The 15775-nt window shown below is 59.0% G+C and overlaps 1 protein-coding gene across 5 annotated transcripts; it reads left to right on the forward strand.

Moving 5' to 3' along the window:
• The first annotated feature begins 364 nt into the window (after positions 1–364).
• PIP5K1A (phosphatidylinositol-4-phosphate 5-kinase type 1 alpha) lies at positions 365–14913 on the forward strand. 5 transcript variants are annotated; one of them, XR_014028111.1, is made up of 16 exons: positions 365–810; positions 6363–6400; positions 6831–6920; positions 8666–8796; positions 8911–9028; positions 9123–9275; positions 9512–9811; positions 10245–10450; positions 10598–10681; positions 11047–11095; positions 11247–11331; positions 11472–11603; positions 11909–12038; positions 12245–12422; positions 12534–12603; positions 13081–13125. XR_014028111.1 is itself a non-coding variant. In XM_081340625.1 (16 exons), exons 1-16 carry the CDS (start codon positions 750–752, stop codon positions 13327–13329), a joined length of 1731 nt encoding a protein of 576 aa, XP_081196751.1. In that variant the 5' UTR covers positions 366–749; the 3' UTR covers positions 13330–14913. The 5 variants fall into 5 exon arrangements, 3 of the variants coding, with proteins under 3 accessions (XP_081196752.1, XP_081196751.1, XP_081196753.1); XM_081340625.1 differs by lacking the exon at positions 12534–12603 and adding an exon at positions 13327–14913 and having other exon boundaries at positions 366–810; positions 12245–12310; positions 13081–13165; XR_014028112.1 differs by lacking the exon at positions 12534–12603 and having other exon boundaries at positions 12245–12391; positions 13081–13111.
• Positions 14914–15775: the final 862 nt, after the last annotated feature.

Raw genomic sequence — 15775 nt, forward strand, 5'->3', positions numbered from 1 at the left:
GATGATGATGATATAATAATAATAATAATAATAATAATAATAATAATAATAATAATAATAATAATAATAATAATAATAATAATAATAATAAATAATAAGGCTAAGGGAGTGGCTGGATTTCTCCGGGGAGTTTTATGCGTTGCTTTCGGCCTGTTTCCCCAAAGATGGAATAAAACGAATTTATTGTAGGGTCTGCAAATAAATCATTCTGAGGTCTGACGTCACCCTGGCCTGGCTCGTGACGTTTTGGAGGCGGGTACAGAACGTTGGCGGCGTTGCTGGGGCGACGGGCGTGCCTGCGACGTCAGGGCCACGCAGGACTCCCCCTCCCGTTCGGAAGGAGCACGCTCTCTGATGCGGGGGAGGCCGCGCCCACTGCAACGTTGATGCGGCCATCCACGACCCTCTGTTTTCTGCGCCTGCGCGGCACCCATTTCCGCGCCCCTTTCCTGACGGTCCGCTTTCCGTTAGCATAAACAAGGCGGCGCTGCCTCTCTTTCTGCCCCCCCCCGCCGGCGCAAAGTGGTTTCTCCCGACGACTGCCGGGCGGGCCCATTCCAGGCAGCCGGGGGAGGGAGGAGGCACCTGCGGGGAGCGACCGGGAGGAGGCGCGGCCACCCCTCCGGAGGCGAGCGTGGCACGGCCCACGGCGGCGGCCGGAGCGAGGCGGGCGAGACCACCCGGGCGCCGCGGGGGGAGGCGAGAGGGCAAGCGGGGCAGGGAGGCGGAGCGGCGGGAGAAGCGCTAAGATGGCGTCGGCCGGGCCCGAGTCCGGGGGGAGCAGCAGCAGCAGCAGCGGAGCCGCCACCGGTAAGGGTCCCCGGGGGGCTGAGGGGCCTTCCCGTCGCTCGCCTGGGCCCCCCGCCTGCCCCCTCCTGGAGCGGGGGTCGAGGGCAGCCCCATTGACTCGGGGGTCCGGGCAGGGCAAGGGGCAGCCCTGGGGTGGGACCGTGGGAGGGGGCAGAGGCCGAGGTGGCCGGGGGGAGGGGGCTGGGGAGCCTCCAGTGGGGGATCCTCCTCCTCCTCCGCCTCCTGGAGGGGGGGCGGGGAAGCAGAGCCCCCCCCCGCCTTGGCCATCAAGGGCCCCATGGGGCGGAGGGGTGGGGGAGGGGGTCTGCCCCCCCGGAGGAGAGAGGGGGACAGGCACCTTTGGGGGTGCCAATTGGAGGGGGGGCGATCCTCTTTCTGCAGGGCAGCTGTTGCCATGGCAATGTGGGTGCCCCCTGTAGGGGGTCTCTGGGGCCTTGGGGGGGACCTCCTGCCTCCTCACCCGCCTTCCCCTTCCCAGGTGGGCTGGCAGGATCCCATTGACCCCCCCCAGGAACCCCCAGGGGGAGAGGGCCGAAGCGCCCCCCCCAGGAGCTTTTCCCCAGGTGTGTTGGGGGGAAGCTTTGTGGGGGGGGGCTAGAGCAGCTGGCAACCCCCAAGCCTTCTTCAGCCCCCTCTCCAGTTGGCTCCCCAGTGTCTCGCTGGCTCAGGATGGAAACCGCATCTCTGTTTTCTGGCAAATATTTGCTGGCTCATTTTGAGCATGAAAAGTTGGCCCCACGGTTGCCAGCCATCATCTTGATCCATAGAGGCCATTTGTTCAAGCTGATCTCTTTTCCCGCTAATTCGGGGCTCTGAACTGTAGAGCTGAAATAAAACCAATTGTTCCTTAGAAGTCATGAATTATACAGTTCTGCTTCCCCCCCCCCCCCTTCATCCCCAGCTAGAGACGGCTGATAAGAAAGCAGATGTTAGCCTGGGGTTTCCTGACTCAGCAACCAAACTAGAAGCAAGCTTTGTTTTTGTTTTGTTTTTTTTTAAAGAAGAGTAATGTATTAACTGGAAAGGCATTTTGCTGGTGAAACTGGTACTCTTGATTCTTATGTGTCTCATAATTGCGTCAAACAATAAAATCCTGACATGCAATGGAAAATTTGAAAAGCTGTTATGCCTTTGCCAGGCAAAAATCTTGATTTTTCTGTGTTGTGGGTATAGGCTGCTATTTTCTACTCTCGCCTCTAACGCTAGGTGGTTTCCTTTCGGCTTCCACAATACTTGAACCTGTCGGAAGAGCTTCTGAAGATTAGGGCCTCCACCCCAAAGGACCCCCTTTCTTTTTCAGCAGAAATCTTGCTTATTCAGCCTCCTCCCTTATCGCTGCTCCCCTCGAGGGCAGCCAAAATCTTCAGTGGTGAAATAAGCTATTTTAGGCATTGCCTTTTAAAAATAGGCCTTGATTCTTCCTGCTGCAATGCTGGTATTTGGAACTTAGGCTTAGGTCTGAATCCGGCCTTTTTTCCCCTCCAAGGTGCCATTTTGATTTTTGCAACCGACTGTTGCAAAATTGTGGGATCCAAATGTCTATAAAACGCCTATTGGTGGCCTTGGGTGGACCCAGAGCCACTCGCCTTCCCTTTAATGTGGCTTAAAAGGACCTTTTGTGGGAGCTTCTGCACCGAAGCGTTTCGATCCGAAACTCAGCAGAATATGTGCCGCCCTCTTTTTATAACGTTTTATGGTTGCCTCTGATCTGAAGTCCTCTGGATGCTCCCCTCAATGTGAATCTTCTCTCTTCTTCCAAGCTGCCTGCTCCCTCTTTAACCAGGGGGACAAACGAGGCACGTTTACTTTCTCTCTCTTTTGAGTCTCAGGTGGCTTGGATGTAGCTCCCGCACCGTGGAGCTGATGTCTCCTAATATTCCTGTACAGTTGTTCTTCAGCCTTAGTTTAGGGAAGGAAGGAGGGGCGAGGCACGTTCCTTTCCAGGCTTTGTACCAGGGGGAAGATGTTGGCTTTTCAGAGAGAGGACACACCCTGCTCCTCTCCCGAGCAGGGAAGCGGAGCAAGCAGAGGTCAAAAGCAGCAGAGCTGACTTTGCAAAACATTTTCTCCCAGCCTCCGAAAGCTGCCTCTGTCAGCCGGCTTCTCTGCCTGCCTGTTCTTCAGATGTATTCTGGCTTCCCTTTCTGACTTCAGGGGAAGCTGCTCTAAATCTGGGCTGTCAACATGGGAGGAGGCCGTTCTGGCCTGGGCGGCTCCCTTTTCTGGAAATCTAAGCGGCTGTTCCGGGGATGCTCAGTTTCATTAGCAGCAGCGGTTACAAGGTGGCTTTCCAAAGGGTGAAAGCAGCCCTTTGGCTAGGCTGATCTGTGAGCGTAATAAAAATGGGACGCAGCCCTTTCACCAAGCGGAGAAGCTGGTTCCGGGTTTTCATCACAGGAGTTGTTGGAAGGAGGGCAGGGCGTTGCAGGCACGGCGGAGGTGGGGATGATGAGATGGGAAGGTGACAGAAAGTGAAGTCTCTGCTGTTGAGCTTCCTGCGCTCAGTACTGAATTTATTAAAATTGAATTGAATTGAATTTATTAAATTTATAGGCCGCCCTTCTCCCTAAGGACTCAGGGCGGTTTACAGGGCAAAGTTTAAAAACAATATAAAAGTTAAAATAGAATTAAAATAAAATAATTGCTAGCCCAACAAATTAAAACAAAGTTTAAAACTTATTAAATTCATATGCCGCCCTTCTCCCTAAGGACTCAGGGCGGCTCACAACAATAAAAAGTTAAAAAACATAAAATACAAAATTTAAAAAAGAATTAAACCATAAGTGTAATAAATACATAACAATTAACCCAATAAAACCAAATTTAAAACTATAGTCAGTCCAGGCCTGGTTGTTGGAACATCAGTAAAGGAGGATACTTGTAGCTCAGGGTCCTTGATGCTCTCTGGGTTTGATTGGGCTCTCGCAGCCCTTTCACGGCCCAGCTAGATAACGGCATCAGTGCTAGAAGGGAAGGGGGTTTGTGGAGAGGGAGACAAGGTGGCTGTGGGGTGCTTGGTGCTCTCCGAGCTCCGTTCTTACAGACGTCGTATGACCCAAATTAGGTAACAACATCAGTACCAGTGGGGTTTGCTGCACATGCTCCCTTCTAGCACTGATGTCGTCACCTAGCTGGGTCATGAAACATCTGGAAGAAAACAACCCAGGTCAGTGAGCACCAGGAACTTCCTGGCCTCTTGGGATATTTTGCTTCTGGGGAGATGCAGAAGGAAGCTGGCGGGGGGGGGGGCGGCGCAGAGATGTGTGGGAGGGGCTGATGCTCCTACTTGTAGGTGAATCCCCAGTGACACTCGCCCTTTGCGGTGGTTTTCATCGACAGCCTGACTTCCCTTCCTCTCTAACTGAACTTCAAGCCTTCGTGATCCCGACTATCTGCTGAGCAAACTCCTTCCTTCCTGAAAAATTCTGTGGCTTCCCCTTTTCTCTCTCTCTCTCCTCTCTGCCAGCCTTTAGCTTCCTCTGCTGCTCCGTGGTGCCCTCTCGAAGACGCAGATGTATGGGTAAAACCGAGGCCTGCCTGCGCGTGACCCTCCTCCTCCTCTGCTAACCCGCCTGGCCTCTCATTGCCTGCGGTGGTGGTGTGGAAGTGACCGGGGGACGCACTGGCTTCTTCCCCCAGCCAGGGCTGTTTGGACATGAAGCAGCTGCTTCGCTCGCTCCCTCCCGGCCTTAAAGAGTCCCCAGCCTCAAACTCATGCCCCTTCTGGGTTAACTCAGAAAGGCTCGGCCGGCCACTCCCTGGGGACACGTATCCCCATTTTAGAGATGGAAAGCTGGAGCCTTCAAAGAGTCCCAAGTCTTCTTGGGAGCATTGAGACAATGAACTTTCCCCCCAGGATTTAACCTTGCTGGCCCTTCTCGATGCAAGCTTGTTAGAACTCTGGAATCGACCGAGATAGGAACATGTGCAACTAATCCGGTTTCTCCACCCGCCCGCTTGTGTCAAACGTGGCTAGTCCAGTGGCGGTTCAGCCGCTTTTGGCCACAGACGTGGTGCTGGCAACACCGGCATCGTCTCCTTTCGAGCTTTTGCAAGTTCAGCGCATGGTTTGGCCGAGCTTCGCCTGCTTTTGCAGCACGTCTTCTTCCCGCTTGGAGGCCCGAGGCGTGGCGCTGGGCCTGGCCAGGGTCTCCTCTGGTTCTTCTCCCAGTCCAACTGGAAAAGGCGGAGAAAAAGGTCCCTGCGGTGCGTTTTGAGACAGGAGGCGTCAGATAGGGATGCCTGGGAGAAAATGGGGAGAAAGGGGTGTCCCTCTGCTAAATATTTCCCCCCACGTGCTGCAGCACGAAGGGTGAAGCACCGCTCCTTCCCCCCCCACCAGCCTCCCTCCTCCCCACAAGTGGCCGGAGGGCGTCTGGCTCTGGACCGAATTGCGAAGGAAGAGACCCAGAGCGAAGTCCCTCAGCTCCGTTCTTTGGACATTGTGTGGAACCCCGACTGTCAAGAGTCGGATTCTCAGCCGAGGGTCTCCTGAGGTCATCAAGCCCATCTGCTCATGGCAGGACCCCAGTCTCCCGCACCCCCTGCCTCGCCAGCGTTTGTCAGTGGCTTTTGCAAATTTCCCAAAGCAAAGACCAGCAGCAGAAGAATTTCAAACTGAGTCATCATCGTTTATCCAAATTGTTATCGCTGCCAACTCTGACAGACCTTCATCTTCTCAGTCGGCCTACCGAAGGCTGGAAAATGAAGCTGGCTCCCCACCAAGGCCCCCCCCTCCCCAGCCCCTGCAAAGGGCCGGTCAGGATCCCCTCCTTGAGCCAAGATTTTGCCTGCAGCCTCAGAGACCGGCTTGGTCTGATGACACCTTTACCTTTCTGCGTGGCCAGGGTCCGCTGGGCTTACAGTGCTGCTGTGGCTGTCCTGGCCCACCAGAGGGCGCTGTTCCCCTGGCCCCTCTGCCAGAGGGCAGCCCAAGCTAGAGTGGTGTGTGTGTGTGTGTGTGTGTGTGTAACCCTTTAGGACTTCTGGACTTCAACTCCCATGCCGGCTGTGGAATTCTGGGGGTTGAAGTCCACGGGTCTTAAAGCGGCCCAGGTTGGGGACCCCTCTTCTAACTTGGGCTGCCCTGGAGGGAGCCGAGCGAACGGGCGGCCACCTTCAGCACCCAGGTCCACCCAGAGCCCGAGCAGAGGGGCAGATCCTGGCCGAAGTGGGGCGGGCATTTGTCCACCTTGGCCAAAGACACCCGGAGGGCTCCCGGTGAAGAGCCGGCCTCTGCTGGCAGGCCTTCCTCGGGCCGAGCAGAGGGGGCTTTGTGTCGCGTCCACACCGTGGCCCCAGGGGCTAAGCCCTTGGCATCTCGGGGGTGACTCAGCCCCGAGTGATGCGTGGGGCTCCCTCGGCAGGAGACCTGTGGGGCTGGAGCGGCAGGAGACAGCGAGAGCGGAGGCCCCGGGCTGGATTCGTGCTGGTTCCCCTCGGGAAGGAGGGCGTCGCTCCCCCTGTTTCTCCCCTACCCCCCCCCCCGCCAGTCAACCCCGGGAGGACAGCTTAATCTCTGCCAGAGCTCTCACCCCCCCTTTCCCTTCCAGGGGCGCCAGGAGCGGCGACCTTCAAAAAGTCCTTGGAGGTGAGTTTCCATTAAATTTAAAAAAACTGAACGCCACCACCCAGGGCTGGTGCTGCAAGTGCTGACAAAGAGCGGGTGGGGGGCAGATGGTGCCCTTCAGGAGCTGGGCTGGGGACGGGTGGGGGGCTTCATGGCCTTGGGAAAGCTGAGATTGAAGGCAGCAGCCTGGGATGGCGAGGCTCTGGTGCAAAACCCCACCTTCTGACTTTGCCCCCCTGTTGTAAACGTGGAGCACGGAGAAGCTCGCAAAGCAGGGGCTGGCCCTGGAGGCTTCCCTGCCTGGGGTGCTCCTGTCTCTGGCACCCCCAAGCTACACACCCTCTTTCGCCTCACGGACGGGCAGGTGCTGCCCCCACCCGTTTTGGGGGCACCCGCTCCGCCCTGCCCGTGGGAGGCTTGGAAACGGCCCTTTCTCCTCTCCGGCTCCCAGGCGCCAGGCTCCTCCGGGCACGGGTCCTCGCAGACGATCAAGAAAGGCCACCGGAGCGTGGATTCCAGCGGAGAGACCACCTACAAGAAGGTAGGCTGGCGGGCGCTGGGGCTGGGCTGCCGCTGCCGCCTCGGCCTGCCTCTCCCCTCCCCTTCCTCCCCCTCCTTGCATTCTCCAGCCTCTGAGTCACCCTGCTCGGCATAAAGGCCCAGGTGCACGGCGGTTTCAGAGACAGGTTTCTACCGGCAGACCCAGGCAGAGCAGATCCCAGGGATCGGAAGGCCCCTGGGTCGGGATCTCGCTCGCTAGCGGACCAGAGGGAGGAAGGTTTCCTTCGACCTCTGGAGACTGTCCCGGACGGGGGCCGCTGGGCCCGCCGGGATTCCCTCGAAGGGTTTCCTTTGCCCCACCCAAAATGCGGGCCTGCTCTCCGGAGCGGGCGTAGCTTCCTCCTCCTCCTCCTCTTACCCTCCGTGCGGGGGATACTCTGACGCTCCCCGGGTCTGAGGGGACTGGGATCTGGGCCGGGATGCTGCAGCTGGCTCTGAAATGGATGTTAGCCGGGATGGGTCCTTTCGGACGCCGCCTCTTTCCGTAAGTGGCCCCCTTGCTGTGCCCTGAGATAGGCCTGAGACTGTGGAGGTGGGGGGTGCTTGGGGACCCCAAAGATTGTGGGTGGGTGGGGGGGAAGAATGCCCGGGAGAGTTTGGAGCAGTCCTCCCCTGTTGTTTCTGTGGTCGTCAGAACCAAGAAACAGTTGGCAGAATTGATCCTTGAGAGGAATATCCTCCCTCCCTCCCTTCGTGTTTTCACCCTTTTGTGGGTTCCTCCCTTGCCTGCAGTGTGTGGTTGGCCTGTTGTGGCAGCTGCTTTGCTTCCAGTGCCGTGTTGCGCATCATTTTTGCCCCCGCTCCTGAAGCGGGTCCCTCACATGGGGGGACAGCCCTCTTTCTAAGGGGGCTCCTCACTCCCTGTCTGAGGGGGTCCCCGAGATCAGGGCGGTGTGGATGGGGAGGGAGCCCAGCTCAAGCTCCCCACGGCTCAGCTGTCTCCCGGGCCGGGAAGAGCTCTGCGGCACGTTTTGGCACCCAGCGCATGTAGCTTGGCACAAGTCTCCACGCATGCCACTGAACTGGGGGACCTGCCCCTGGCCTCTCTGGGAAGGGCGCCTCCCTGGCATCCTTGGCGGGGAGAAGCAGCCAGATTGGAAGCCCCCCTTCCCCGGAGCAAGAAGCTGTTGGGGATTCTGCTCTGATCTTCCCAGAGAGACGAGCGGACGGTCCCACAGTTCAGGGCTTGGGAGGGGGCTGGCCGCCCCCCCCTCCCAGCTCGAACGGGGGATGCCGGTTTGGGGTTGCCTGGCAGGGGAAGCAGGAAGCCAAGGCAGCCAGGGGATTTCCAGGCACCGGGGCCGAGGAGGAGGAGGAGGCGCCCGTCTTTGACGTAGGCAGCCCAGTGATTTACCGAAGGCTCCAGCAGGGGAATCCCCAACGGCTCTCCTGGAGAGGCCTCAGACACTTAAGGCAGAGCCGCTTCTCCCCCCTTGATGGGACCAGTCAGGAATTTCCTTCATCCGAGAATCGGCCATCGAGGGCTCCCCGTTTCTCCCCTTCCCTTCACCCCCCAAAGCCCTGACTTGGCAGGTCTAGCCAGATTAAAGAGAGGGTTTTCAAAGGAAGAACCGACTCAAAATCACCTTAAAATGCTGATGTGGCAGCAGGAAACCCAAGTGAGCCGTGAGGTGTTTGCAAAAGGGCGTGTTTTTTTTTCACCTGCAAATCAGGACCGGCTCTTTTTCTCCCCTCTCCCCCCTCTCCCCTCGGCGCCCCCTCCAGACGACCTCCTCGGCTCTCAAAGGCGCCATCCAGCTGGGCATCACCCACACGGTGGGCAGCCTCAGCACCAAGCCAGAGCGGGACGTCCTGATGCAGGACTTCTACGTGGTGGAGAGCATCTTTTTCCCCAGGTGAGCTGCCGCCTGCCCGGCCAGGTGGCCTCTGCAGCCGCTGCTCCCTCTGCCACCCCCTCCCCCCGATGGGCGGTGCTGACCTCCCCTCCCTCCCTCGGTCCCTCCCTGCAGCGAAGGCAGCAACCTGACCCCGGCCCACCATTACAACGACTTCCGCTTCAAGACCTACGCCCCCGTGGCCTTCCGCTACTTCCGGGAGCTTTTCGGCATCCGGCCGGACGACTACCTGGTGAGCGGGCTTCAGGGGCGGCCCTCGGATGGGGACTCCTTTGGGGGCAGGGAGGAGAGGTCCGAAGGGCTGATCCCCTCCCCCTTCCCCCCAGTGCTCCCTCTGCAGCGAGCCGCTGATCGAGCTCTCCAACTCCGGCGCCAGCGGCTCCATCTTCTACGTCTCCAGCGACGATGAGTTCATCATCAAGACGGTCCAGCACAAGGAAGCCGAGTTCCTGCAGAAGCTGCTGCCGGGCTACTACATGGTGAGCGGCTGTGGGGAGGCGAGCCCCTTCCTGGGGAGGGGGGTGCGAGAGGCCCCCGGGGCCAGGAGACGGGGGACCCTCTGCCCTCCGAAAGGGGCCCCTGACCGTCTCCTGGCCCCTTCCCCATCCTCGCGGCCACCGCTGACTCGGTGGTGGCTGCTGTTCTCCTTGAGCCGCCTCGGGGGGTGGGGTGGGGGGCTTTGCCTTAAGGACACCCCTCTCCTCCGCCCCTGCAGAACCTGAACCAGAACCCCCGGACGCTGCTGCCCAAGTTCTACGGCCTCTACTGCGTCCAGGCGGGGGGCAAGAACATCCGCATCGTGGTGATGAACAACCTGCTGCCCCGCTCGGTCCGGATGCACCAGAAGTACGACCTGAAGGGCTCCACCTACAAGCGCCGGGCCTCGCAGAAGGAGCGCGAAAAGGTCTTCCCCACCTACAAGGACCTGGACTTCGTGCAGGACGTCCCCGACGGGCTCTTCCTGGACGCCGACATGCACAGCGCCTTGTGCAAGACCCTGCAGAGGGACTGCCTGGTAGGTGGGGCTGGCTGGTTCGGGGGTCCTGGGGTTGCTGGACAGGATGGGCGAGATGTGGCTGTAGCTCTCCTGCTTCCCAAAGCAATCCAAGCGCTTGCCGGAAAACGGAGCGGCTGTCTCAGAATACGGGAAAGGAACGAATCCACTTTTACGAGTGGGGGGTGGACCAAGGAGCCCTCGAGATGGGGCAGGCGGGCTGAGATGGGCTCCAAGGCAGGGAGCTGTTTTGGGAAGGGCGAGCGGATATTTGCGCAAAGGCCTCTTTATCACTTCCTGGACCAAAGTCTGCCTTTCATCCTCAACTCGCCTGAGCTGGGATCTCGCCGCTTCGGAGAGGGGGGAAAGAGAGCGAAGGCGGCCCAGCCTGGACCCAGCAGGACCGTGGCTTAATTGGGGGGCTTCCTTGCCTCTATTCCCCCCCCTCCCCCAGGTCCTGCAGAGCTTCAAGATCATGGATTACAGCTTGCTGGTGGCCATCCACAACCTGGACCTGGCCCAGCGAGAACGGGCAGTAGCCGACGGGGCTTCCCTGATGGACACAAGGCGGCCGGCCGGCCAGAGGGCCCTCTACTCCACCGCCATGGAGGCCATCCAGGGAGAGGCCCGGCGGGGGGGCACCATCGAGACGGATGACCAGTAAGTGCAGCGGCAAAGAGACGGGGCCGCTCAGACGAGGCCCTGTGCCACTTTGCGAGCGGAGCCGTGGGGCTCGGAGAGACGTGTCCCGGGTCGGGGTCCTCCCCCACCCACCCACCCCGTGCCTCCGTCTGCTCTCTCCTGCAGGATGGGCGGGATCCCATCCCGAAACGCCAAGGGGGAGAGGCTGCTCCTGTACGTGGGGATCATCGACGTGCTGCAGTCCTACAGGTAAAGCAGCCGGGTTTCTCCCCCGCCGGATGCCAGCCTGGCTGTGTGCATCCCTAATGGAGGAAGTCAGGCCCGGGGAGGTTTCCCTCCCTCACCCAGCCAGCAGGAAGCAATTAAGGCTGAGAGAGCAGCCCTGGCGCCGGCCCTGCCCAGCCAGAGGCTCTGCGGTTGGTGGCAGAAGCAGGCTGGAAGTGCAGAATGGCGGCAGGAGCTGTGGGAAGCCGCCAGCCGGCCAGGCAGAGGAGCCTGGGAGGAAAGGAGGGGAGCCAGAGCGAAGCAGAGGGGCAGCAGAGTCCGGCTGGGCATTAGGGGCTGATTTTAAAGCTAAATTTGTAACCTGCTCTTCCACCTTCCGATCTCTTCAGGTTTATGAAGAAGCTGGAGCACTCCTGGAAAGCCCTGGTTCACGATGGGGTAAGGGGCCGGAATGGTCGCTCCTGTCTTGGGACGGAGCAAGTGGGGGAAAAGGGAGGTCTGGGAGGGGGGAGGAGAAGGCAGATCCTCTGTTTCCCCCCCCCCACACACTGATTTCTTTTTGGGGTGACTTTTGCCTGCTTCCCTGCAGGACACGGTCTCGGTTCACCGGCCGAGCTTTTATGCCGAGCGATTCCAGCGGTTTATGTGCCAGGCGGTCTTCAAGAAGATCCCTCGTGAGTCCCTCGAGTGGCCGGCTGGCATGGCCGCCCGTTTGGCATGGGGAGGGGGGTTCTCCTTCCTGTGCCCCCCTAATTGTAGCCTTACAGAGGCTCCTCAGGCTTCCCGGCTGAGCTTGGTCTCTTTCTCCCCAAAGTGAAATCCTCCCCTTCCAAAAAGAGCCGCTCCGGGATGGGTCCTCCTCGTCGGCCGGGCCAAACTGGGACCCCCGCCCAGGGCCTAAGCGAGACGAGAGTCCAGGTCACGATGGAGGTCGAGATGGAGCCAGGTGGGCGCCCCCTGCCTGCAACCCTGCTCTTCTCACCCACACTCAGCCCCCTCCTGGCCCTGGCAGGAAGCAAAGAGGCAGCCTTCTGCTGGGGAGGAGGTAGCTCCCCCCCCCAGCCAGGAGTGTCCGACCTCGGCCACTTTGAGACCTGTGGACCTCAAGTCCCAGAACTCCCCAGCCAGCACAGTTGAAGTCCAGAGGGTTGGATGCCCCACCCGCTCCATCACCCTTCCACCCCTGACCAGGTGGCCAGCCCTGCCCTGGGCCCAGCCAGGGTTGCTCAGCCTCCCCCCTCCCCTTCTCAGGCTCCCAGCTGGGGCGCCCCGACCTGCTCCCCCAGACGCCCCCCATTGAAGAGGCCAACAGCGACTCGGCAGCAACCACCTTATCCACCTCTTCGCTGGGCAGCCCCGGGCACAGCTCGCCAGCCAGCCGGTCAGTTGCTCTACCCCACAGGGTGGGGAGGGGCGGACCAAGGCTCCACAGGGGCCGGGGAGGGTCTCTGGAGCCCATTGGGCTGCTTGGCCAGCACAGCCAGGGGGGAGAGTGGCCCCGTCCACCCTGGGGCGAGATTTTGGAGGGCCGATTCGCAGGCGCCTCACTTTTCCTGGCACTCACTCTTCCCCCGTTTCTCCCTTCAGCTCAGTGGGGGCAGAAGCGCCCCCCCCAGATACCCCCAAGGACCCAGCTGTGCTCTTTCTGGAAAGGTGAGGGGGGGCGAGATTGGAGACCCCCGAAAGAGCCTCTGCGTTCTCATCCGTCTTTCTGGATCTGCAGGAGCGGCTTTGGTGACCGAAGGGGACTTTTCTCAAGAACAGTGTAGTTCTCTGAAAACCCCTTGGAAAGCGGGGGGGGGGGGAACCCTCTGTTCTACAGTCTCCCTCCCCCCCCTCCAGTTGACCTGGGGTCTGTCTCTCAATCTCCACGTAGGTCAGAGAGCGGAGAGTTTGTCAGTTCAGACAAGTGGTCCACGGAGCTAGATAGTGCAGGATGCTTTCAAGTAGGTGAGGCGGAGTCTAGGCAGGCCGGGCCCTGGGCCAAGCAAGCCCCCAGGGCCAGGGGAGGGGCTCAGTGCTCCTGGGGGCCCCGGCCCTGCCTTCCGGCCAGAGAGGGCTGCTCTGATCCGGGGAAGGTGCCTGGCCATGGAGGGCGCCGGGCCCTTCTCTGCAGCTGGATTGCGGCTCCCAATGGCGCAGGGGTTTGTGCCGCAGGACCAGGAGCAAGAACAACTTTCCGTGTGTTTGTGTGTGTCGGGGTCATGTGCTTTGCTCTGCCCCCCCCCGGCTCACCCCCCCCCAAGGACTGCCCCAAACACTCAGCCCTGCCCCAAAGCAGCTTCAGGAGAACGGGCAGCCCCCTCCCTTGTGCCGGGGATGTGCAGGGGCCACAAGTCCCTGAAAGACCACTTTGGCCCAGAGAGATGGGGCTGGTGGAGGTGCCCCCCCCCCCCGCTCATCCTCTGCTTTCCTCCCCCCAGTGCTTCCCCCAGCCCTTCGGCCACAGGGCAGCCTTCTGAGCCGATGCAGCAGCCTGGAGAGTTGGCCGAAAGCGAAATCAATTGTGTGAGTTTCTCTCCTTCCTTCCCCTGCCCCCATTTGTGTAACCGTTTGGAGGGAGGGGACACAGGGGAAAGGGTCCCCCTGGGACTCTTGAATCCAGCCTGCCCCCACCCCGTCTCGAGCACCCCCGTCTGACCCTCCTTCCCTCTTTTCTGATTTTTCAGTGAAGGCTCCCTGGAGTATTTTTCAGAGGGAAACTTAGCAGAAGATCTTCTCCACACTCTGCATGGCCTGTCTCTTTGCGGGGGGAAGGGGGGGACCAGCCCCCCTGCCCCCTTTTGGAACTGCTGAGGCCACAAACTCCTTTGAACTGAGCAGGCGGAAGCCCGGGGCCCACTCAGACCTCCCAGCCAGCCCACAGCGCCCAGCTCCGGGGTGCATGGGAAGGTGGGGGCTCGGTGTCCGGCCCACGCCAGCCTAAGCAGAGGCCAGGGCGGCCCAGCCTGGCGGGGCTTCCCGAGGAGAGAGGCGTCCAGAGGAGGTGGGGCACCAGCGCAGCCCCTCTTTCCAAGCCCCGGAACGACCGTTCCGTACTCACTTCCTCCCGAGGGTGTGTGTGTGGAAGCCGATGCTGCCCGCTTGGAGAAGATGGCAAAGGAGGAACGCTCTCCCTTAATTTTAGTTTTCTAAAGTTTAGACGTGCTTCTTCTTTCATAAATTGCCATATCTGGAGGCCTTTTGTGAGGCCGTATCTGGGGTGGGGGGAGCCCCATTTTCAGTGCTGTATCGTGGAAGGGGGCTCAGGAGCCTCCCCACGCCCATCTTCCTGCTCCAGGACACTCTCGTGGGCCTTGGCTGGTCAGCCCCACCTGCAAGGCTTGCCCAAAGTGATGGGAGTCCAGATGTGATCGCTTTTCTTAATGCTGCCAAGTACAGTTTTTCACTGTTGTACTGACGGACCAAACTTCACCTCCTCGCTCGCTTTGTGGCGGTGGGAGATTTCAGTATTAAAACCCCTCTTGAGAAGCTTGTAGAACTTCACTACAGTCAGGGCTCATTTGCTCCACCTTCCCCCCCCCCCCTCGTTTTATAGCTCCCTCCATTCTGGCTATTTTTTTGGCAAGCTACAAGAATGGTCACCCCTTAGTTCTTTTGCACGTAGGGAGGGGGATGTTTTTTTCCTCCCGTTCAAGCATTCTCATGGGTTGCGTTTGGAGAAAGCAACCCTCAACGTGGCTTTCCTTGCACCAAGCATGTTTTTCTGGCCCTAACAAAACCTCCGCAGCAAGAGGAGGAATTGTTGGTAGTGGTAATTATTCAGAAAAGGTTTTGGTGCGTCAAGAGGAACATATCACTGTCTGGAAGGGAGAACACATCTTCGTTTCTTCCCACCCAGTTCCGGAGGGAGAGCAAGAAGGAAAAAAGGACAGTTGTTTTTTCAGTGAGCTTTATAGATATTTTTGTGAAGCATTTGATGGGAAACAGACTAGCATTCAGGGTTGGCTGCAGAGAAGATGGATGAAGGGGCAACTCAGTCCTTAAAGTGAGATCAGGGTAAATAAATTCTATTTTTGAGAAAGGTTTGCAAGAGAGCAGGGCATCTGTTACACCTCAAAACGCCAATGTATAACCAATCACATGGCTGTTTGTGAATATGGGATCTGCCTTTTGGGGGTGGGTTGGGGGTCTTGTTAAATTTGAGCCTTGAATCTCCTCAAACTATTACATGCTATGGAACTGTCTACATTAGACTGATTTGGAAGTTTCCCGCCACAAAAGTTTGTAATTTATAAACTTATATTTCAAGCCTGTTTTTGGTGCCTCTTTCTTCCCCATGGAAATTGCTTTTCGGACTGCAACATCATTTTAGACTTTGGGGGACAAACTGGGCAGTGGGGAGAATGGAGCTGGCATCACGGGGGAGGGGGGTATCTGAATTGCCCTGCATGGGTGGGATTAGTGGCCATCCAAGAGAACTTCACTTCCCAGAATTTCCCAGCCAGTTTTAAAGCGGCCAAGGCTGCTGGGCCTGGAGCTGGCTGGGGAGATTGGGGCATAAGGAGCGCTAATGCCCCAGGCATCCGATTATGACTTGCCCCCAATTATATCTCGTTCCCGACATCCCCAGGTCCGATGCTCTCCAGAGGCTTGCTTTATTTATTTGGAGGCACTTCGAGGATCGCAAGGCTTTGCCTTCTCCCGAAGGCGAGAGAACCTAGGCACCCAAGTCCTCTGCTGGGTCCAGCGGGTAGGGACGCATATCGGACTCGTAGCGGCGCCCGCGGGACCCGTTTATACTTCGCGCTGTTCGGTTCCTAGCCAATGGCCTGTCACTGAAGGCTGCCCCATTGGTCCTTCCCCAGCGACCAATCGAGTGCCTGCTTTCCGGTGACACCGCCCATTAGCGGATGTGCCAATCAGATGCGTCCCTTCCGAAGCCGCCTCGCGTCTATAGAAGTAGCAGGAACCTCCTCGTTTCCTTCTCTGTTCAGCTGAGATCTGGTCTCGTCGTCTTTGTGCCGTGTCGGGCTCTGGTTTTATAAAACACACCTGGCAGCGCCTCGGCTTTCCTTCAGTCGCTTCCGTGACTGGCGCTCCCCACTGCCCGGGCTGGCTAAACTCCAGCGCCCATCAGCCCCAGCCAGCAGGAGTGGGGCATGGCCACTTGGATGA

This window comes from Vipera berus (genome assembly GCF_964194415.1).
Source record: "Vipera berus genome assembly, chromosome: 16".
Taxonomy (NCBI): Eukaryota; Metazoa; Chordata; class Lepidosauria; order Squamata; family Viperidae; genus Vipera; species Vipera berus.

Excerpts from the sequence above, each read along its gene's own strand:
- PIP5K1A (XM_081340625.1), top strand. The coding sequence starts at position 750 with ATGGCGTCGGCCGGGCCCGAGTCCGGGGGGAGCAGCAGCAGCAGCAGC. Across the intron at positions 10,451-10,597 it reads ACCATCGAGACGGATGACCA|GATGGGCGGGATCCCATCCC; the intron begins GTAAGTGCAGCG and ends TCTCTCCTGCAG. Across the intron at positions 11,332-11,471 it reads GGTCTTCAAGAAGATCCCTC|TGAAATCCTCCCCTTCCAAA; the intron begins GTGAGTCCCTCG and ends TTCTCCCCAAAG.